Here is a 23,668-nt window from a genome sequence, read left to right as displayed (position 1 = left end):
GCAATTTTTTTTTCTTTCGTTGCGTGAGGTTATGTTTGTCAGTGATTTATCCAAGTGCATTATTTGAACATTGTAAATGCACCTTGTTGGGTACATTTCGGAAATAGATTTTTCCATGGCATTTGGAAGATTTAAACTGTGAATCGAGGTGATTGCATGTATTAATGGGTTTTAGAATACTTTGTGACGCAGCAAGTGTGTACATTTCTGAAGTATGAGAGAAGTGCCATGGTGGGAAATCGTAGAAGGATAGAGTCATAGGAAAGTTCTATTTTAAGGGCATCGGGTACTTTTTGTGTAAATACAAGGCATCTAAAATGCATACAGTATAGTAATCCAATTAATAAAGCACTTGCACATGGGAGCCAGCATAGATTTCTCCTCATCTTTGAATCGGGCTTTTTTTTTTCTTTCTTTCATTGCGTGAGGTTATGTTTACCAGTGAGATATCCGAGTGCATTATTTGAATACTGTAAATGCACCTTCTTGGATACATTTTGGAAATAGTTCTTTTTTCATGGCATTTGAAAGGTATAAACTGTGAATCAAGGTTAACTGCATGCAGTAACGGGCCTTAGAATATTTTGTAACGCGGCAAGGGGTGGTACTTCTGAATCGCGAACTGGCGGTTAATTCGAAATCATGTAATTCAAAGTCCGATTTTTGAGTCCCAACGACTTCGAATTAACGAGGTTTTACTGTATATATGTACAAGATGAATACAATATATGGGAGCACTTCATGCACATGAACATTCGTGTCTTGCTTGTTGGCTGACTCCCGTGTTCAATTCTTATTTACTCAGCTGCTGTTCCTGGAGTTTAAATGATATGGTTTGCTTGTAAAATTGTATAAGTAAAAGATTTTGTCTTCATGTATGTACATAGAATAAAACACTTTCCAATTTTAAAAAGGTGCCAGGCGTATGGATAAGATTAGGCTAAAATATGTTCAGCTCTGCTGTGTGTGTTGCCTTATGTTAAAATCAAATCATGTTGTCCTATGACGTCCATAAAATTTGAGTGATATTGGGTTCAAAGTAGTGGCTCCTTTCCCATTTGTAGCTGTGCAGTGATGTTATATTTATTGTTGTTGGTGTGGCTGAGATGTGTTTGATATGCGAGCTTGTTGTGTACTGCCACGGGAATCAGCCAACAAGCAAGACACGAAAGTTCATGTGCATGAAGTGCTCCCATATATTGTATTCATCTTGTACATATATATATAAGTTAGTTTTAAGTAGAGATATGTTTTATCAACTAATTTTAAGACCTTAAACATACTATTTTAGACATACAATGCATTGTTGTACATAGTGACATATATGCCAGTTCACGTTACGACATGCCCCATTTGGATGTGACCTAATGTTTATTATCGCATGGCATTCCTTTGACAATACTATCTTAATCATAGCTTCATCACATAGATATGTATGCATGGTTCAGCTGAAGATGGCCTTTTGTAAAGGGTCAAAACCGGTCCTGTAGCATAATAAGTGCAATAAACAAGTATTGATAGGTGGAAATTCTTTCCTATTTCTAATTGTGTAGTTCGTCAATATGGAAATGAAGATTATAGATTACGAACTCCATTAATAACAACCCCGCCCTCCTCATTCCATTCGGCGTAATTTGTGTGGGCGTATGTTTTATGCCAGGATTGGTCGGTTTAGACATCATAAACACATCCATAAACTGAGTTGAACTGGTCAATGTATGCAGGAAGAAGTTATATATACTCGGATCGAGTTACAGCCGACGACGATCTCATATAGATTACAAGTTTAGTGCCATGATACTATTAAGACTAAAGAAGTAAACCATTTTAAAACTATATCTCCAGAGGTAATTTTGAAGTGGTAACCTTGTGATTTTATGGTAAGTCTTCTAAGGAAGTGAAACATATATTCCATAAAAATAATACATAATTAAATGTATGATATAAACTAACAATTGGATATTTTGTCAACATGGATATTGGAATAAGATGAAATTCATCAACTGTAGTATTCTTATAAACACATACACTAGGGTTATATTGGAGGATCATTGCCTTTTGGAATGAACACAATTGCCTCTTACAATTTACAGTACATAACTTCACATTTGGACACTATAAAATCAGTAAGACCTAGAGTGAATTTTTAACCTATCAAATTCGTAACATCCATAATAATCAGTACTGTTTCCGTACTGCCACAGTACCCATGAAGAATCTGTAGAAACTACAGAAACTCCATAAATCCATTGTAGCAAGGAATACCATAGATGAATTCTACCACTCCCATCAACAGAGATCTTTTTGGAAGACCTGTAGCATACTTTGAGAGTGGTGTTGAATATTTTCCCAAACAAGACTTCCATGAAACATAAAAAATGTGGTAAAATTTCTAATACTTGTTACTTTAAGGGTTATACCATCAATTTGGGAAATTTTGGGTAACACTATATAATATTGAGGTGTTTTACTTGGTAACTTCAGGTTTTAAAATTAACAACTTTTTTTAACATTAACAATAAATACACTAAGTATATTTCTTTTAATTAAATATGCATGGATGAGAATTATTTTCTGTACATACATAGTGATGTTAACTATACACCAGAAAATGACCAACCATAATGTGTCATACTCTAATATTTAAAATATATATCATTTTTATATACAGTGAAATCTTGTTAGTGCATTCCTGTATACGTACACGAATGTTCGTGTACTGAAAGGAGGAAATTGCTGTCTAAAGCAAGGGAAGTCAGACGAATTGAAAATATTAAATTTTTGTGGACTTGTAATGGCAAGATATATTTAAGAAAGGGTGAAAATACCCCAATTTTCAGCATTAACGAGGAAAACAATATGGTAAAGTTAAAGAATAAGTATACCAATGGCTAATGTAAATGTTAATAGTACATTAGAGATTTACTATCAAAATGTTAGAGGGCTTAAAACAAAAACTGGTATACTGTTTGATAATGTATTACTTAGTAATTTCAATATCATTGCATTGACTGAAACATGGCTGACAGATAAAATTTGTGACTCTGAAATATTTGATGATTGATATGTAGTTTACAGAAAAGATAAAGACTTACTTGCCACTAACAAGAAAACTGGTGGAAGAGTTCTAGTAAACATTAAATCTACGTTATGTTCTGATAGGGTAAATAGTTTGGAATAAGGAAATGAATCACTGTGGCTTAAAATAATCTATAATAATAAAAAATACTACTTATGTGTTGTATATTTTCCACCTAATAGTAACGTAGAAACTTACATACAGTTTTTTGACCAAGTCGAATGCTACGTCTCATTATTTCAAGATAGTAATATATTAATTCTAGGTGACTTCAACATATCAGAAATAAAAGGAACTCTGTACGAATTGTCAAAGGGAAATACAAAAGCCAAGCTGTTATTTAGATTTTCAAATCTGTTAAATATGGAGTCGATGAATGATGTCAGGAATGTTAACCCTTTTAGGACCAGGCGTATTCAAGGTGGGCGCACCTAAGAAGACCAGCTGTTTAGCATGTGGTATGGTGAAAAAGACCAAGGCGTTCAAGGCATATTTTTCACATCTCCTTTCAGAAACCTATAACTTAGTCTGTAATAGTTTCTTCACGATTACTTTTTCAAAATCTTGAGAAAACAACCCTTTTTCTTATGAGATGTAAACAGAGGCAGTTTGAATAAAATTAATATTTTAAAATAAACAATATTTTGTATATACACTAAAAACTATTTTGAAATGTTGAAATGAAATATCTGTAGCTTCTAGACTAAGAAATATTTATCTATCGCAAATGTATTATTTACGTTCCATACTTCATTTTCCGTATTATCACTCATTTTATTGGAGTTCAGATTGAAATTAACAAAATATGAAGTGTGTTTTTTAAGTAAGGTCCGTTTTGTTGTAGATGCTAGTAGTTCGTGCGCATATCGCAATGAGCGCTTGCGTCGTGTACCGGCATGCCTCGGGAACAACTGTGCTCAGTTTCAGCTCTGTAGCTAACCTGTACGGTTCTGTACTATGCTTTCAAAATGTTTAAGACTATCAACTCGCCCGGAGGTTCGGTCAGTGATACGGTTTTTGTCAGCAAGGAACCTGCCTGCTGCAGAAATTCGACAGATTTACGAAGTGTACGGTGATACTGTTATGAGAGAAAGCAAAGTGCATAAGTGGGTACGACAATTCAAAGACGGCCGTGACAACGTCCATGATGAGGACTGCTCTGGTCGCCCTTCTTTGATTACAGACAATTTGGTGGCTTCAGTTGAAGCGAAGATTCGTGAGAACAGGCGCTTCACAATAACAGATATGTCAAACGAATTTCCTGACGTGTCGAGATCAGTGCTTTACAACATTGTTTCTGAACACCTAAAGTTTGGGAAACTGTGCTCCCGTTGGGTCCCGAAACTCCTAACAGAGGACCACAAAAACCAAAGATTTGAGTGTGTGATGAAGTTCTTGACTCGCAGTGACGAAGGAGGTGATGGCTTCTTGAGTCAGATTGTAACTGGAGACGAAAAATGGGTTTCGCATATCACGCCCGAATCGAAGCAACAGAGCATATAATGGAGACACACACACTCGCCTATAAAGGTGAAGGCCAAACAGACTCTGTCCCAGTGCAAAATCATGGTGTCGGTGTTTTGGGATAGTCATGGTGTTTTGTTGATCGACTTCATGCAACGAGGAACCACTATCAATGCAGAAGCATACTGCCAAACCGTGAGAAAGCTACACAGAGCGATTCAAAACAAAAGAGGCGGCATGCTGACAAAGGGTTCTCCATGACAATGCAAGACCTCACACTGCAGGTCAGACCCGTGATTTATTGGACAGTTTTGGCTGGGAAGTTTAAGACCACCCACCCTACAGTCCTGATCTTGCGCCGAGCGATTACCATCTGTTCCTCCACCTCAAACATCACCGCAATGGCAACCATTACAACGATGATGACGACGTGAAAACGGCAGTGAAATCTTGGTTAGCGGAGCAGGCAGCAAGTTTCTATGAAGAGGGTATTTTAAAATTGGTTACGAGGTATGATAATGTTTGAACAAACTTGGCAACTATGTTGAAAAATAGAGTGAAGTATGTACTTTCTGAAAATAAATTTACTTTTTTGAAATAACATTTTGTTGTGTACTTATTTTCAAACGGATCTTACTTCAAAACACGCCTTGTATTTTTATGTCGCAGTGCACACAGTTCTTCAGCTGGTCCTATAAGGGCTAAAAATTATTATTATTATTATTATTATAAATAATAATAATAATAATAATAATAATAATAATAATAATAATAATAATAATCTTATCAGGTGAGGTGGCAAGTAACTTAGTGCACTCTTCTCAGTTTCATCGTTTCTTTGTTTGCTTATTTACGGTATCTCCTTTCCAAGTGCATAATTATTTTGATTGTTGTTTTCCATTTCGAGTGATACAGCCATCGCCTTTGTAAATAATGAGCGTTTCTCATGAACGTATGACAAGTTGCGAATTGTGGGCAGAATTCAACAAGAACTCTGACGATGACTTGTTCGATTTATCAGATTTCTGGAAAGGAAATATCATAAATAAGGAAACAAACAAACAAACGATAAAATTGAGAAGAGTGCACTATGTTACTTACCGCCACACGTGGTTTATGTTAAAACGGCAACAGCAGACTGCACAGCCCGGCGATAAGGTTAGCGCAGGCTGGCGCTCTCTATTAGATGTACTGCACTGTATTTGTTGGTGTTTATTTCGTGCTTTGACTCTCACACTCAATCAAACTTTAATTATTTTTTTTTTGCTTTACGTCGCACTGACACAGATAGGTCTCATGGCGACGATGAGACAGGAAAGGCCTAGGAGTGGGAAGGAAGCAGCCGTGGCCTTAATTAAGGTACAGCCTCAGCATTTGCTTGGTGTGAAAATGGGAAACCACGGAAAACCATCTTCAGAGCTGCTGACAGTGGGGTTACGAACCCACTATTTCCTGGATGCAAGCTCACAGCTGCGCGACCCTAACCGCATGGCCAACTCGCCCGGTAAACTTTAATCCAACAGTCCCGAAAGAACTTCAAGACACTTAATATAGTGTCATATTATTCATGCGTTAAAATATTTCGCCTACAGATATCCTTTTATTCCATTAACGAAATATCGCCAGCTGGTTTTTTCAGCCAGCGTGACCATTGGCGATATATCATCAGCTGGTCCTATAAGGGTTAATGACACTAATCTTGATTTGGTGTTAAGTAATACTATTAATTTAGTGATAGTTGATGATGTTGACCCTTTAGTACCTAGGGTTAATCTTCATCCTCCACTGTGTGTTAGTAATAACATGTTGAAGTTGTTTAAAGTAAATGAGGCAAGAAATTATAATTTCAAAAAACCTGATTTTTTGAAGTTGTATAATCTTTTGAAAAATTGTGAATGGGGGGAAATGAAGGGTCAAAATGTCGATAAAGCCATTCGTGTCTTCTATGACAAAATTTACTCAGTATTTTATGAATGTATTCCCAAAGTAAAAACTTATACAGTAAAACCTCGTTAATTAGAAGTCGTTGAGATGCAAAAATCGGACTTTGAATGACGTGATTTTGAATTAACCGCCAACACGTAATTTGGAAAAGCCAACCTTTGGTGCGTCGTCACAATGTATTCTAAGATCTGTTACTGCATGCAATTAACCTTGATTCACAGTTTAAGCCTCTCAAATGCCATCGGAAAAATCGATTTCCAAAATGTATTCAACAAGGTGCATTTACATTATTCAAATAATGCACTTGAATAAAACAATGGCAAACATAACCTCACACAATGAAAGGGAAAAGAAAAAACAAGATTCAAAGATGAGGACAAATTATGCTGGCTCCCCTGTGCAAATGTTTTATCTTTCGGATTACTGTAATGTTTACATTTTTAGATGCCTTGTACTTGCAAGGAAAGTGCCCGATGCCCTTAAAACATCGTGGCTTTTCGAATTTTCCTATGACGGGGAAAGGAAGTCTCTCGCTTACGTGTGCACTGCATAGCAACACAGTACATTTCCTGGCTGGCAATTTCTCCTTTAAAACCATAAGTCCGTTTGACCTCAGCATTTAAAAAAATGAAACAAACAAACAAAGAATGCAGTTTCATCAGCATTGACAATATTGTTTGGTGCGTATGAATTGATTATAGGCTATAATTGTTTAATTCAAAATGCGGATAATTCGTAATTCGAAGAACAATGTCGGTCCCTTTACCAAAATTCAGACTTTTAATTGAAAACTGCCTTTACATTTTGAAAAAAAAAAAAAAAGTATTTTACAGAGTAATTTAAATTCAAAATTTCTCCGCGTCATGAAAGAACGTGCCTTCCAGAACGTGCAGGGGTAACTTTCCGCACTTTCACCCACTTTGGCGTGTCAACAGTGTGCTTCGTATCTGCTAGGTTCAAGTGGAATCGTAATTATTTTGTATTTGGCGTTTTAAGGAATGCCACAATATCATGTAGTAGGCAGTGTGCGGAGAGGTAGAATCCGCTAACACTGGTGATGCTGACAGTTGGCAAAAAGGCGTGGCTTATATAATCAATTCATATGCACATGAAACTGCATTGTTTGTGATGCCACACCAAAGGTTGGCATTTCCAAATTAATGAATGGATTAATGGATTATAACTTAGATCAGTCTCTTATGTCTCTTCTGGTTTCGTATTTGAAGCATAGAAGTCAGTTTGTAAGTTACAGAAGCATGTTTTCTTATAATTACATTGCAAAATCTGGAGTACCACAAGGCTCTAATTTGGGGCCTTTGCTGCTTCTCTTGTTTGTAAACAATATTCCCAGCAAAATGTGGTTCTCAAAGGTATTATTATTTGCTGACAATATTAAATTATATAAATCAATATCAACTTTGTGCATGATTGTTTAAAACTGCAAGTTGATTTAAATACCTTTTCTGAATGGAGCAAATTTAACAAATTACCCTTGAATATTAATAAATGCAGGAAGATCACTTTTTCAATGAAGAAAAGATAAGATAAATTTTACGTACTCAATTAATGATGCCCAATTGGAACAAGTAAATTAAATTAATGACTTACGAATAATGTTAACTAGTCATTTATGTTTCACTACTCATATTAAAAATGTTGTAAATAAGGCATACAGAAGCCTTGGGTTTATAATGAGACATTCGTATAGCCTAAGTAATAAGTCTTTAATTTGTTTGTATTTTTCATTAGTTCGATCAAATCTGGAATATGCCTCTGTTACTTAGAATCAAACAACAAAATTACACATATTTGATAGAAAGATCCAGAAAAAGTTCTTGAAATATATATACCTCAGGCAAAGCGGAGAATATCCTAAATATTTATCATATCATAAGATGATTGAAATGTTTGATTTTGAAAGGCCTGATATCAGAAGAAAATGCCAGTCGATGTTTCTCTATAAGCTAGTTAACAATGAAATAGACAGTATTGAACTAATTTGTCAACTCCTACTGTAAGCATCTAGAAAATTGGCAGGTAAATTCAGGAATTTGTTTTTCTTGCCAAGAGTTAACACAATCAAACATGTAAATTCACCCGTATACAGACTGATGTCACTGTATAATAAATTACATCCACTTAATATAGATTTATTTCAAAATAAGTAATCCAACTTTTTGAAATCTTGTAAGCATTTATTACATATAATTAGCTAGATGTATGATGCCATGGTGCCTATTTTTGTTTAGTTTTTATTCTATTATTTATCTTTATTACTGCTGTTATACTGTAGTTATGTAACTCTTCATTTCATACTCTATTTTGTGTCTATTTTGTTTCTTGTATTTTTCTCCATATGTTTAGTAAGATTAGAAGTAATGAACAAATATTGCACTTGGGCCACCGCGTGTATATTTGGATAAAATAAATAAATAAATAAATAAATAAATAAATAAATAAATAAATAAATAAATAAATAAATAAATAAATAAATAAATAAATAAATTAAATAAATAAATAAATAAACAAACAAACAAACTTGTCTTGCTTAGCACATCATAAATTTCAAGTATTGATTTCTATCACCTATACAGAAAAGGGCTAGGATTCGGAAGGCAGTGGCTGTGGCCTTAATTAGGGTACAGCTAGCATTTGCCTGGTGTGAAAATGGGAAACCATGGAAAACCACTGCCAGGGCTGCCGATGGGATTCAAATCCACCATCTCCCGAATGCAAGCTCACAGCTGCATGGCCAACTCCCTCAGTCTCCTCTCATCCTCAGAAATGGTATATACAGCTTTCACTGCAGGGCCTACCCCTACATACACAACGTAAAATGCATGCATGTCAAAGTGTTTCCATATCCTTGTTGGGTAGATTTTAATTGGGTATTTAATAGCATGTTTTCTCGCTTCAACACGCTCCATTACCTTATTCCCTGTCAGAATGCCTTAATGAGGTTTTACAATATATGCATTATTATTATAATATATGCTACTCTTTAGTCCCATATCCTGATACAGGGTTGAGTATGAGGTATGTGAATATCATAATACTTACAAGAATGTTATCAGGTTTTATATCTGCATGAAGAATATTTGCTTTCTTCAGCAATTTAAGAGCCAGAAAGAGTTGCTGACTATATGAGCGAACTGCCTTTACATGAAGTCCAACATCTTTTCCATATTTTTTAAGAACCTGAAAATAAGCTCAGATAATAAGAATTTGATAAAGGATAATATGCAACATATTACAGCAATATTGAATTATACAAACAGAAGCATTTTATTCTACAATAAAAATTAGGGAAATTTGAGTTTCTTAATGAAATTTGAACAGTAATCAATGAAGGTATAAAATACTAGTTAGAAAAATCTACACAAAGCTGATATGTACAAAAAAAATACTGTTCTGAAGTTTGAAGACAGTTCCAGTAAGAGAGGTTAATGAAAAGGAGGAAAGTAGGGGAATTTACAGCAGTTGGACTGATAGCATTGGACAAGTGAGATATGTAAACTTGACAGTCAATGAAAACATATACAGTAGGTAAAATATAAAGGAAAAAGGGTGCACATCTCTACATGGGGTATATTTGAACTATATGAATATTCCACTAGGAAGCTGAAAATGTTTTATGTTCTCTGGGTTATTCAACAAAGGCATCCCTGTTTAACAGCTGACAGTTATTTTCCCTCCATTTCACCACTTCATGTTTAATCGGTAAAACATATGCTGTGAAGTTGTTAAAAATTTTCTTCTAAGTACTATTGTAAGAATTGTCTAACCACTTGATATATTTGTAAATACAATAAATTTATCTCTATTTTTACTTGATATGTCTTTTATATTGTATTATGATATAAGATTTTGACATTCCTTGCCTGCTGATTTAAATGTAAGTTAAAAAACAGATAAACCTGGATATGGGACATTCTTGAATAGTGTTCATTTTAACACAATGGAGACGCTGCCCGAAGAAACCGTGCTAAGAATAGTAGCTGCCATTTCAACATGCTGTTACTTCACTAAAATACTGCTGGATGCTTCTATAAGCATAAAATGTACTCATTATGAGTGTAAGTTTAAAGCTCTTCTTTCAAGGCATTGATAATACAGACTAATTCCTACATAATCTGAGGCTGCTGCATCATTCACTCTCAGCTGTGAAATGAGCGAGAAAGTACGTGCGTCTGGACAGGAAGAGTGTGTGTTTGAGAGGCAGGCTTGTCGGTCATTCCTGTTAATGATTATCATGTTTAATTCAAGTGTACAAAATTTGGATGAGTCCATACTGGATGTTCTTAGGGAAGACTCAAGTTATCAAATTGAGGACGAGGATAACAATTACACACCAAGTGAGCTTGAATGACTCTGACACTTCAAGCAAGTGCACTTAGACAATGAACTCATTTCATATTGGTGAGAAGTGGGTTCTGTAGTATAAAGTTTTATACCACTCCCTAAAAATGTGGGTTGTTTCCCGTGTACAAATGACGACGGTAGCAACTTCATCCAAGCCTGCTGTCAAGCGACGAATGGCAGGAAAGCAAATTACTGGTTGTAAACAAAGATATCCGTGCCAATTGACAATTAGGTCAGAATTTGAATTAGTACGTTTTAGTAGGTGTGCCCTCAGTATATATCAAATTTCAAAATGTTAACATAAATGATGTCCACAGCTGTGCCAGAATTTTTCCATTTTAGAACTATTATCTTCATAAAATTATATATAGAAACTGGTGCACTATTATGATAATTAAAGCTCATTCTCGTGTCGAGGAATGTGCGATTTTTCTAAATATTCTGAAAGTTATTACAATCATTGTTTTCCCTAGTATTGACAAAATTTCAAAAACCATTAAATATCCTACAATTTCTGGAGGGTAGCAAATCAAATATGGACGTCTCCAATTGAAGTTACCCAGCAATTTTTACTGTAATAGCAATAAAATATTGGTAATGTTTTGTTTACCAATAATTATTGCTATATTCTATTTCCAATTTTAAGTTAAGATTCGCTATATGCTGTTTCTGTGTTTTGTTATGGGAGTTAAACAGTTGATGTTAGCCATCGATCAATCACAATCGATCATATACTCATTTGTAGCAAGACAATCAATACGTTGCTTGAAGTCAGTACTGGTTTGCTATATCGCTATTAAAGTTATTAATTACTTAACATTCAAGATCATGCATGTTTTAATATGTCTAATTTATTCATCACAGATTTTTTTCTGACATAAAAGATGCACACTAGATTACTGTTATAAAAACTGGGGGGGAAAACGTGTACACATTACGTGAATAAATACAGTACACTTTATGAGCTCTATCGCTTTTAAATATTATATATATATATATATATATATATCTGATTTTGACCACTGTTAAGACAAATATTTTCTACATGTATTAAAAAATTACAAAACAAAACTTGTTCAGATGTACGCCATTCTCTCTATATTACAAAAAATGTGGTGCAAATGAGCTGGTGGGAATATTTACACTCATGAGCAATTGAATCAGAGACAGATGCCATAGTGGAGAAATGGCTCTGTGATCGTCCAGGCAAATATAATACGACAACGTGACACATAACAGTGAGGCCGTCATACAGGCTGTACGAGTGCCAGAAGACTACAGGATGGGTAAAACAGGTGACCTCAGCGAATCTGAGGATGGCCAGATTGTCGATGCCTGATGAATCGGCCACTCCAACTCTGAAGTCGTGCAGGCACTGGGTTTTTCAAAGGCAACAGTGTACCGTCAGTATAGGCAAAACCTCCGCTGCTAGGGTCAACTGTTATGGCAGATGACGCGCTAATGACAGGGGTTGCTGTTGGCTATCTTGGATCTTAAGAGCGGACTGATGAGCCATGGTGCAGTAGATTGCTTGCGGTATGTTGTTGATATTGTACACTAATTGTTGTGTAATTGTTTTAACTTTACTTTATTATCACATTACTGTAAGTGATTATTGCCACCACGATATTTCCCAATTGCGATGTATTTGTTGTTAATAACAATAATAATTCAATGCTTGACAACGACAACGTGTGAGCAGCCATGCCATCCAGATCCATCTCCCCACCATGGAGTACAGAAGCAAGTGTTCCACGAAGGTACCTCTGCTCAACACTCGTCACAATGCACGACGACTGACATGGGCAAAGGAACACCGACATCGGACGTTCAAAGCATGAAAAACGATTCGTATGGAACACGCTGATGGCCAGGTATAAGTGCATCGTTAACCACGAGGCAGTGGATCCCTCTTATCAGCAAAGTACAGTTCAGGCCAGTGGTGGTGGTATCATCGTACGGGGTCTGTTCACGTTGAATGAAATGGGGCCTCTGGCACATCTGACAACATCCCTCATCAGTGAATGTTACAAGAATCTGCTGGCAGACCATGGTTCATCCCTTTGTTCGCCTGCAGCATCTTGCAGGCAAACCATCACTTCCGAATTGTGGCTGACTGGTTCGATGAGTACGCCAGAGATGTGAAGATAACTGGATTGCTCCCGAAGAGCCCCAATCTAAATCTCATGACCTGGGATACTGTCGAGAGAACTGTGCATGGCCTAGACCTTGCTCCGATCAACCTCCATGGATTATGGGCGTCTGTGCGGTGGCCACAGATCAGTATGGTTCCCCAACGCTTCTGCATCTTGTGCAGTCCATGCCATGCTGTATCACTGCAGTCATCAAATCAAAAAGGGGTGCTGCAAACTACTAGCAAGTTATCTCTAATTGAATTGCTCATGAATGTATTCATACAGAGTATAATGCACATGACAGTATCTAAAAAAGAGACTCTCTAAAATGCACTGTGTGAACTTGAGGTAAGCTTGCATGGTGGGGTAGAGAACAACAGTGCCAATCCGTCAGTCCCATCGAACAAGTCAGATATGAAGACATATCTTGGGCAAGGGATGTGCTTTTGTGTGTGCTATTTTTTGTGATTCTGTAGAAAGTGATGAGGGAATGCAGGAGTGGACTGAAGTGAAGATGGATGGTAACTTGAAATACCTTGCATACACAGACGATATAGAATTTTACAAGGGCGAAGAAAATGTGCTGGGAAGTAGACTACTGGTTGTTGGGAGGTTGGACTACTGGTGAATCAGGGCAAGACAGGGTTCATGGATCTGGGCAGAAGGTAAGGACAGGAGAAATCCCTTAAGATACATGACTACAGGTTCAAGGGGGTTAATAAATTAAGGTACTTGGGATCCTGCTTTAGCAGTGACAACCACTTCCCAATGGAGATCAGAGAGAGGATAGAGTGGGTTCAAAATGCATGTATTCATTCAGAGCGACGTTCAACTCAAAAACGATCTCAGCAAACACCAAGATGGGAATCTACACCATCATGATATGTCATATAGCAGTCATGGAAACCTGAGGACTGGAGGGGGAAAAAACATTACTCATTTTTGAAAGGAAAGCTATGAGGAAGATTTAGAGACCTGTACTGGACGATGGAACAAGAAGAAGAATGAAGAAATCTATTCTCTGATGCAACAACCAACTATGTTGCAGAAACAGAGCAGACGAATCCAGAGGACAAGCCATCTAGCCCACACGCCCGAAGAGACACTAGAGAAGATGGCACTCGACGGAAAGCCATCCCATAGGACAGTGATGACTACACTGGACAGATGACCTGCAGGTACAGAGAGCCTGCCTGAAGGGCTGTCATGGACAGAACAGAGAGGAACAGAGGCAGTTTGATCTCTGGGGCCTTTGTTTGCTGAATATTGTATCAGAGGAAGGAAAAATGCAACATTGATGCTTAATTTTGTAGCATTTCACCTTGTGTGCAATATTTACAGAAATGACATAAAAAATAATCCTGCATAATCAATGCTTTTCTACGAACACTGCGGTAATTTTTTAAATTCCACACCTGAAGAAACTTGCTGGTTTGGAAATAAAAGAAATTGTCAAGTCAAGTTTGAAGAGCCATTTTTCATTACCAAAAAGAATTCCTTGGATATTGTTGGATACAGTACAAAAAGGGAGGAAATCTGAGGGGGACAAGATAGGGAGAGTGTCATGAGTACAATATAATGGTACACCAACTATATGTGGACATCAAGGCAGCCTATGACAGTATTAATAGAAGGGTGAGTGTAAAGGTGTTACAGGATTTGGAAATACCACCAGTTAGTGAGACTTGTGAAAATGACGCTAAGCAACACTAACTGCAAAATAAAAGCTAATGGCAGATATACCAATAATTTTCCGATCAATCAAGGACTAAAAGGAGGAGATTCTGTATCATCTACACCTTTTAATCTGGCATTGGAGGGGATCATGCGCAAACTGCCAAGCAAATTAGATGGCACTATATTCAACAGAACGTCCCAGAGTATGGCTTTTGCAGATGATATTGCCATGCTTTGGGAGAAAACAAAATATATGATCAACACCAGAAACAAAACAAGGTGGAGAGGCACAGAGCAGTTTGAAGGGTTTGAATGAGTAAATCAGTTCAAGTATTTGGGAGGAATAGTCTCTGAAGATAATGTGGTAGCAGTAGAGATAGAGGCAAGAATAGCAACAGGCAACAGATGCTATTATAGTTTCCATAACTTGTTGCGATCGTCAAACATTTCAAGGCAGCTGAAGTTGACAGAGTATAGAACGATTATAAAACCTGTAGTTTTGTATGAATCGGAAACATGGACAATTACACAACAAATTAGAAATACTTTGGATGCATGGGAACGTGTTGAGGAAGATATATGGTGCAGTATACGAGAATAGCTGGAGAAATAGGACCAACAAAGAGTTGTATGAACTCTATAAGAATCCATCAGTAACTGCAGATATAAAGGTTAGAAGATTACGGTGGTTGGGACATGTGCAGCGAATGGAGGAACAGCGAGTCACCAAGCCCGAGGGAAGTTCATTCAGTGGTACGACTAAGATTACAATGGCTGGACGATGTAGAGGCGGACTTGAGAAGACTAGGAATACAGAACTGGAGAAGGCTGGCCGCTTCGACAGACAACTGGAGGAGACAAGTGATCGATAAGGCTCAGGTTCTTCAAGGACTGTAGCACCGGATAAGTAACAAAATAGGGAGAATGTGGAAGAACCTCCCAACCAAGCTCCTAAATGCTCTTGCCAAGTAAGTGGAAATAGTGTACTATTCATGAAGGGAAACCTGTGGTGTGGGGCAATAACAGAGATCAGCGTTACTGGAATAACGGAAATGCAATACCCTTTCAGGAGAATGTGAGGATATAAATTACTTACCTCTCTCAAGTTCATGCTGAGAGGTTCAAAAACCATACATAAATGATTTTTGTGGAAGAAATGACGAAATAATCGAAGACAATGAAATCTATCTTCTGAATCTGCATCATTTAGCCTTCGTAATACTTCTAGCTCTTTAAGTCCTGTTTTATGCCTGAAATAAAAATAATTTCAAATATTAGCTAATTGAAATGCAGCTTTTAAAATAAAAGAAAGATCTATATCTTCATAAAAATATTGTACAAAAGAAGTCAGGTTTACATGGCTAATTTCAATCAATCAATCAATCAATCAATCAATCAATCAATCAATCAATCAATCAATCAATCAATCAATCAATCAATCAATCAATCAATCAAAACACCACTGATCTGTATTTAGGACCTGTCACCCAGGTGGCAAATTTCCTATGAATTGTTTACTTAATCTTTTCTTAAATGATTTAATATTTGAAAGAAATGAAACAATATTTGATAGGAATAAAAGAAATAATGATAGTTATTGGCTTTCTTTCGTCTGTTACTTAACATATAGTACTCTACTACAGTTTATTCAGTCTACTATTTTGCTCATGGTCTATCATCTCTTCAGGTATGTTTCCATGCCTGTTTGTCATTCATTGCAATGCTATTGTTAGTATTAAATTTATTCTTGCTACGGAAAGTGAACAAATGCTAGTATTATATGAAAAAGTGCAATGTTAAAAATGAATGACATGAAGTTTATGATATAAACTAATACATACAATCCATGCATAATGTCAACAACTGGACTTAAGTAGACCATTTCAGTGTGTGTTCAGATAGAAACTAAAATTTACATCTATATCATCTTTACATGGTTCATGTTTGTGGGTTACTGTAGTCATGTCCTAGTTCGTGAACCATGGGCAACGGCTGAGTGGCCTAGTAAGTGGTCCTGAGAGTCGGGATACCAGTTGCTATGGAATGGGAGTGGGTATCTCGGACATATTCTAAGTCATGGCCCTCCTTGTGCTCAGGCGGCTAGGACTATACAATCCACCGGTGATCCATAACCCGTTGGAGGAGAGATCCTCACTTGGACTATGTGTAAGTAGGGTAGAATCCTCCTTCATGAATTTACCGAGCTCAGAACATTTTAAGCAAGCCTCGGACCTATGGGAGTAACAGAGTCCCACTCCCATTTGACAGGCGAGGGATTCCTTGGAAACAACTTGGCGAATGAAGTGGAATTCGATGGGGAGCTATCAATATTAATGGGGCTTATGGAAGAAAGTAGAACTGGCTGAGTCAGCAAAGAGGATGCATCTGGATGTGCTAGGAGTAAGTGATATTCGGGTAAGGGGAGATAACGAGGAAGAGATAGGAGATTATAAAGTGTTAGAAAGGGAAGGGCATGAGTCTGGGGTAGGGCTCTTTATCAGGAATACCATTGCATGCTACATAGTTTCTGTTAGGCACGTAAATAAGCGAATGATGTGGGTAGATTTGTCAGTTGGAGGAATTAGGACTAGAATTGTGTCCGTGTATTCGCCATGTTAGGGTGCAGATGAGGATGAAGTTGACAAGTTTTATGAAGCATTGAGTGACATCGTGGTCAGGGTCAACAGCAAGGATAGAATAGTGGTAATGGGCGATTTCAATGCGTGAGTTGGGAATAGAACTGAAGGATACGAAAGGGTGATTGGTAAATGTGGGGAAGATATGGAAGCTAATGGGAATGGGAAGCGTTTGCTGGACTTCTTTGCTAGTATAGGTTTAGCTGTTACGAATACATTCTTCAAGCATAAGGCTATTCACCGCTATACATGGGAGGCTAGGGGTACCAGATCCATAAATAGACTATATCTTAACAGACTTCAAACTCAGAAAATCTGTTAGGAATGTACGAGTTTTCTGGGGATTTTTCGATGATACAGACCACTATCTGATCTGTAGTGAACTAAGTATTTCTAGGCCTACGGTAGAGAAAGTGAAATCTGTCTGCAAACGAATAAGGGTAGAAAATCTACAGGACGAGGAAATTAGACAGAAGTACATGGATATGATTAGCGAGAAGTTTCGAACAGTAGACAGTAAGCAGGTTCAGGATATAGAAAGTGAATGGGTGGCATACAGGGATGCTGTAGTAGAAACAGCAAGGGAATGCCTAGGAACAACTGTGTGTAAAGATGGGAAAAGGCAAACATCTTGGTGGAATGATGAAATGAGAGCAGCTTGTAAACGTAAAAAGAAGGCCATCAGAAATGGCTCCAAACAAGAGCCGAGGCAGACAGGGATTTGTATGTGGATGAAAGAAACAGAGCGAAACAAATAGTTGTTGAACTCCCTTGAGTTATAATACTGACCAGGAAAACTAGTAGAAAGAGCCAGCTGTACTTCAAGCTGGCTCAGCCAACTAGAAAATGAAACTCAGGAAATTAAGGAATTTCAAGTTACCCAATTGCAACAGTCAAATTTTAGGGAGGAAGGGGGTCTGAGATTGCTCTTGGTAAACTGTCAGAGTGTAGTAAATAAACAATTAAAATTCGGTACATTGATGGAATCTTATGAGACTGATGTGGTGATAGGAGTGGAATCGTGGTTGAGAGAAGGGGTGGGTAATAGAGAAGTATTTCCAGAAGGGTACACAGTCTATCGTAGAGACCGAGGAGATAAAAAGGGAGGGGGGGGGGGTGTTTATTCTGGTGAAGGAAACATATTGTTCACATGAATGGTTTACCGATGAAAGGGATGAAATATTAGGGATAAAATTAATTTGTGATAATATGAAGGAGGTGGGAATTATAGGAACATACAGGCCTGGAAGAGAGGAAAGAGACGGAAATATTTGAGAAAATAATAGATTATACTCATAAAAACAATAATAATGATGTGGTAATAATTGGGGGAGATCTAAACTTGCCTGAGGTTGAATGGAATGGAGCTGCAAGTGAAGCCCATGAACAGAAACTGGCAAATAAGTTAATTTGGGAGGGAGGATTTACACAAGTAGTACAAGAACCAACTCGTCTCAATAACTTACTAGATGTATTCTTGGTTAAACCATGGGAAATTGTTGATAAAACTGAGGTAATTGAAGGAATAGGTGACCATAAGGCTGTAATAATGGATGTAGGACTGGTACCAAAAAGGCTTAATAAGAGGATCACACAAGACAAGAAATTGTACAGAAAAACTAAAGTTGATGAATTTGGGACTTACCTTAAATCACAATTCAGTTGTTGGATAAGTGAAGGGAGTAATGTGGATACACTTTGGGCTAAATTCAAAGGAATTCTTTGGGAAGGAGAGAAGAGATTTGTACCTGTTAAGAAGGGCAAAATGACCTCAGACCCTGTTTATTATACAAGGGAAATAAGAAAATTAAAAAGAAAATGTAGAATAGTAAACAGGAAAATCAAAGAAGGTAGGGAGAGTAGAGAAAGTAGAAAACAGCTAATGAGGGAACTGAAAAGAGTGAAAAAGGAAGCAAAAGAGAATTATATGAATGGCATTCTTCAAGAGCGTAATGACCACAAAGGGAAATGGAAAAAGCTGTATTCATATATCAGGAATCAAAAAGGAAAAGGAATCCAAATTCCTACAATGGTGGGAGAAGGGGGTGAACACTATTTAACAGATACTGAGAAAGCAAACCTCTTTAGTAAGGAATTTAGAGATTCAGTAGATGATTGTCAGAAATTGGAAACCGAAACAGAAGTTACAGAGGGACAGACACAGAGGGAAACAAGAAGCTTCTTGTTCACAAATGAAGATATTTTCAGAGAAATCCAACTGCTTCAGCAAGGAAAAGCAGCAGGAAGTGATCAAATTACTGGGGAGGTGATAAAGACAATGGGGTGGTACATAGTGCCTTATTTAAGATTTCTCTTTGACTATGTCATAAATAATAGTGTAATACCAAAGGAATGGAAGGAATCTATAATAATACCAATTTATAAAGGAAAGGGTGATAAAAGGAAACCAGAGAACTACAGACCAATCAGCTTGACCAGTATAGTTTGTAAAATACTGGAGAGTTTAATATCAAAATACATCAGAGGGGTATGTGATGATAAAAATTGGTTCATGAGGAGCCAGTATGGATTTAGAAAGAAATTTTCTTGTGAGCCACAACTGGTGGGATTTCAGCAGGACATATCAGATCAATTATTCAGGAGGCCAGTTAGATTGCATAGCCATAGATCTTTCCAAAGCCTTTGATAGAGTGGAACATGGAATATTATTAAAGAAATTGGAGGGAATAGGATTGGACGTAAGGGTTACACGTTGGGTAAAAACATTACTAAATTCAAGGGTTCAGAAAGTCAAAGTAGGAATTAACGTATCGCAGGAAGAGAAAGTTTGGAAGGGAATTGCACAGGGTAGTATAATCGGTCCGTTACTTTTCTTAATATACGTAAATGATTTAGGGAACAATATAACATCAAAAATAAGATTGTATGCAGATGACATAATTGTTTATAGGGAAATAAATACCACTGAGGATTGTTCAGAATTACAAAGGGACCTTGAGAGTATCCAACAATGGGTTGAAGAGAATAACATGAAGGTTAATGGAGGCAAATCAACTGTTACAACATTTACAAACAGGAGTTTTAGAACTGAATTTGAATATACTTTGGATGGGTAGTTATCCCAAAAGATGGCAAGTGCAAATACTTAGGTGTGAGATTTGAAAGTAATTTGCACTGGAAGTGTCATGTGGATGACATTGTTGGGAAAGCATACAGATCGTTACATGTCATAATGAGGCTACTTAAAGGATGCAACAAAGAATTAAAAGAGAAAAGTTACTTAAGTATGGTTCGTCCATTATTGGAATATGCAAACAGTGGTTGGGATCCTCACCAAGAATACCTAATAAAAGAAATAGATAGTGTGCAGAGGAAAGCAGCAAGATTTGTAACAGGGGATTTCAGGAGAAAGAGTAGTGTGTCAGAAATGTTAAAGAAACTAGGGTGGGAAACTTTAAGTAAGAGAAGGGAGAAAACTAGACTTATAGGTTTATATAGAGCCTATACAGGAGAAGCAGCATGGGGAGATATCCGTGAGAGGCTTCAGTTGGAAAATAATTATATCGGCAGGACTGACCACAAATATAAAATTAGAAGGAATTTTAGCAGAAGCGATTGGGGTAAATTTTCATTCATTGGGAAGGGTGTGAAGGAGTGGAACAGTTTACCAGGGGTAGTGTTTGATCCTTTTCCAAAATCTGTACAGATATTCAAGAAGAGAATAAACAGCAACAGAAAAAATAAATAAAATGTTAGAGGGCATTCGACCAGTGCAGGTTAATGTAAATAAAGAATGTGTGTGAATAAATTAATTCCATCCCCTGGTCTAAGGAGTTTGGGCAGCCAAAGTAGGGGACTGCCTGTAGGGGTGAAGTACAGTGGGGACTTCGAGGGCCCTGGGACCGCTACGGTAGCTGTGAAGGCCCTTCAGGAACTCCGAAAAGTGGTGGTAAAAGGGGCTCTGGTTAAGACGCAGCAGGTCGTTATGCTACTTAGGTTCCAGAATGGGTAAAGAAAAGAAAAAGTAAATAAATGCAATGTAAATTTTAATCTTATACCAGTTGTACAGTATCATTTGAAGTAATTCCACATACTGTATATCAGATGACTATATTTGTAAGTAGTACAGGAGATATTATAAGTAGAATTTTGTAAACAATGTAAATTTATTAAGGATGAGCTGTGTGTTTAATAGAAAAAATTGTTAGCGTAAATTATACAATATTGTATTATAGGAAAATTTTCTTCTCTTGTTAATTTAATATTTAGTGCTTGACAATAATGTATTTTAGTGTACCATTCGCCACCGAGGTAGACACCTTATTTGCAAATAAAGAGATTGTGTGTGTGTGTGTGTGTGTGTGTGTGAAAGAAGTCATGGGAAGATTTTGGTAACAACCTGGAAAGGCTAGGACAAGCAGCAGGGAAACCTTTCTGGACAAGAATAAAGAATCTTAGGAAGGGAGGGAAAAAGGAAATGAACAGTGTTTTGAGTAATTCAGGTGAACTCATAATAGATCCCAGGGAATCACTGGAGAGGTGAATGGAACATTTTGAACACCTTCTCAATGTAAAAGGAAATCATCCTGGTGGTGTTGCAAACAGCCAAGCTCATGGGGAGCAGGAAAATGATGTTGGTGAAATTATGCTTGAGGAAGTGGAAAGGATGGTAAATAAACTCCAATGTCATAAGGCAGCAGGAATAGATGAAATTAGACCTGAAATGGTGAAGTATAGTGGGAAGGCAGGGATGAAATGGCTTTATAGAGTAGTAAAATTAGCAAGGAGTGTTGGTAAGGTACCTTCAGATTGGGCAAAATCAGTAACTGCACCTATCTATAAGCAAGGGAACATGAAGGATTGCAACAACTATCGAGGTATCTCACTGATTAGTATACCAGGCAAAGTATTCACTGGCATCGTGGAAGGGAGGGTGCGATCAGTCGTTGAGAGGAAGTTGGATGAAAACCAGTGTTGTTTCAGACCACAGAGAGGCTGTCAGGATCAGATTTTCAGTATGCGCCAGGAAATTGAAAAATGCTACGAGAGGAATAGGCAGTTGTGTTTATGTTTCGTAGATCTAGAGAAAGCATATGACAGGGTACTGAGGGAAAATATGTTCGCCATACTGGGGGACTATGGAATTAAAGGTAGATTATTAAAAGCAATCAAAGGCATTTATGTTGACAATTGGGCTTCAGTGAGAATTGATGGTAGAATGAGTTCTTGGTTCAGGGTACTTATAGGGGTTAGACAAGGCTGTAATCTTTCACCTTTGCTGTTCGTAGTTTACATATTCATCTGCTGAAAGGTATAAAATGGCAGGGAGGGATTCAGTTAGGTGGAAATGTAGTAAGCAGTCTGGCATATGCTGACGACTTGGTCTTAATGGCAGATTGTGCCGAAAGCCTGCAGTTTTTTTTCTAGTTTATTTACATCGCACCGACACAGATAGATCTTATGGTGACGATGGGACAGGGAAGGGCAGGGAGTGGTAAGGAAGTGGCCGTGACCTTAATTAAGGTACAGCCCCAGCATTTGCCTGGCGTGAAAATGGGAAACCACGGAGAACCATCTTCAGGGCTGCCGACAGTGGGGTTCGAACCTAATGTCTCCCGAATACTGGATACTGGCCGCACTTTAAGCGACTGCAGCTATCGAGCTCGGCAGCCTGCAGTCTAATATCTTGGAACTTGAGAATAGTGCAATGAGTATGGTATGAAAATTAGCCTCTCGAAGACTAAATTGATGTCAGTAGGTAAGAAATTCAACGGAAATGAATGTCAGATTGGTGATACAAAGCTAGAACAGGTCAATAATTTCAAGTATTTAGGTTGTGTGTTCTACCAAGATGGTAATATAGTAAGCGAGATTGTATCAAGGTGTTGTAAAGCTAATGCAGTGAGCTCGCAGTTGCGATCAACAGTATTCTGTAAGAAGGAATTCAGCTCCCAGACAAAACTATCTTTACATTGGTCTGTTTTCAGACCAACTTTGCTTTACGGGAGCGAAAGCTGGGTGGACTCAGGATATCTTATTCATAAGTTAGAAGTAACAGACATGAAAGTAGCAAGAATGATTGCTGGTAAAAACAAGTGGAAACAATGGCAGGAGGTTACTCGGAATGAGGAGATAGAGGCTAATTTAGGAATGAACTCGATGGATAAAGCTGTACGCATAAACCGGCTTCGGTGGTGGGGTCATGTGAGGCGAATGGAGGAGGATAGGTTACCTAGGAGAATAATGGACTCTGCTATGGAGGGTAAGAGAAGTAGATGTAGACCAAGAAGACGATGGTTAGACTTGGTTTCTAACGATTTAAAGATAAGAGGTATAGAACTAAATGAGGCCACAACACTAGTTGCAAATCGAGGATTGTGGTGACGTTTAGTAAATTCACAGAGGCTTGC

The 23,668-nt window shown here is 37.4% G+C and overlaps 1 protein-coding gene across 7 annotated transcripts in view; it reads right to left on the bottom strand.

The window, feature by feature from the left end:
- Prp4k (Pre-mRNA processing factor 4 kinase) overlaps positions 1-23,668 on the bottom strand; it is a 355,103-nt gene that overhangs the window by 157,264 nt on the left and 174,171 nt on the right. For all 7 annotated transcript variants that reach the window (XR_010859850.2, XR_010859849.2, XR_010859851.2 and 4 more), the window contains exons 11-12: positions 15,758-15,911; positions 9,548-9,685 (exon numbers count right to left, since the gene is read on the bottom strand). Coding sequence is in view for 2 of the 7 variants with exons in the window: in XM_067145757.2 (XP_067001858.2) it covers positions 9,548-9,685; positions 15,758-15,911 (292 nt within the window). In the remaining 5 variants the exon portion in view is untranslated. The remainder of the gene's footprint in view (positions 1-9,547; positions 9,686-15,757; positions 15,912-23,668) is intronic.

Source organism: Anabrus simplex, chromosome 4, assembly GCF_040414725.1.
Source record: "Anabrus simplex isolate iqAnaSimp1 chromosome 4, ASM4041472v1, whole genome shotgun sequence".
Classification (NCBI taxonomy): domain Eukaryota; kingdom Metazoa; phylum Arthropoda; class Insecta; order Orthoptera; family Tettigoniidae; genus Anabrus; species Anabrus simplex.
This window is presented reverse-complemented; position numbering and strand designations above follow the sequence as displayed.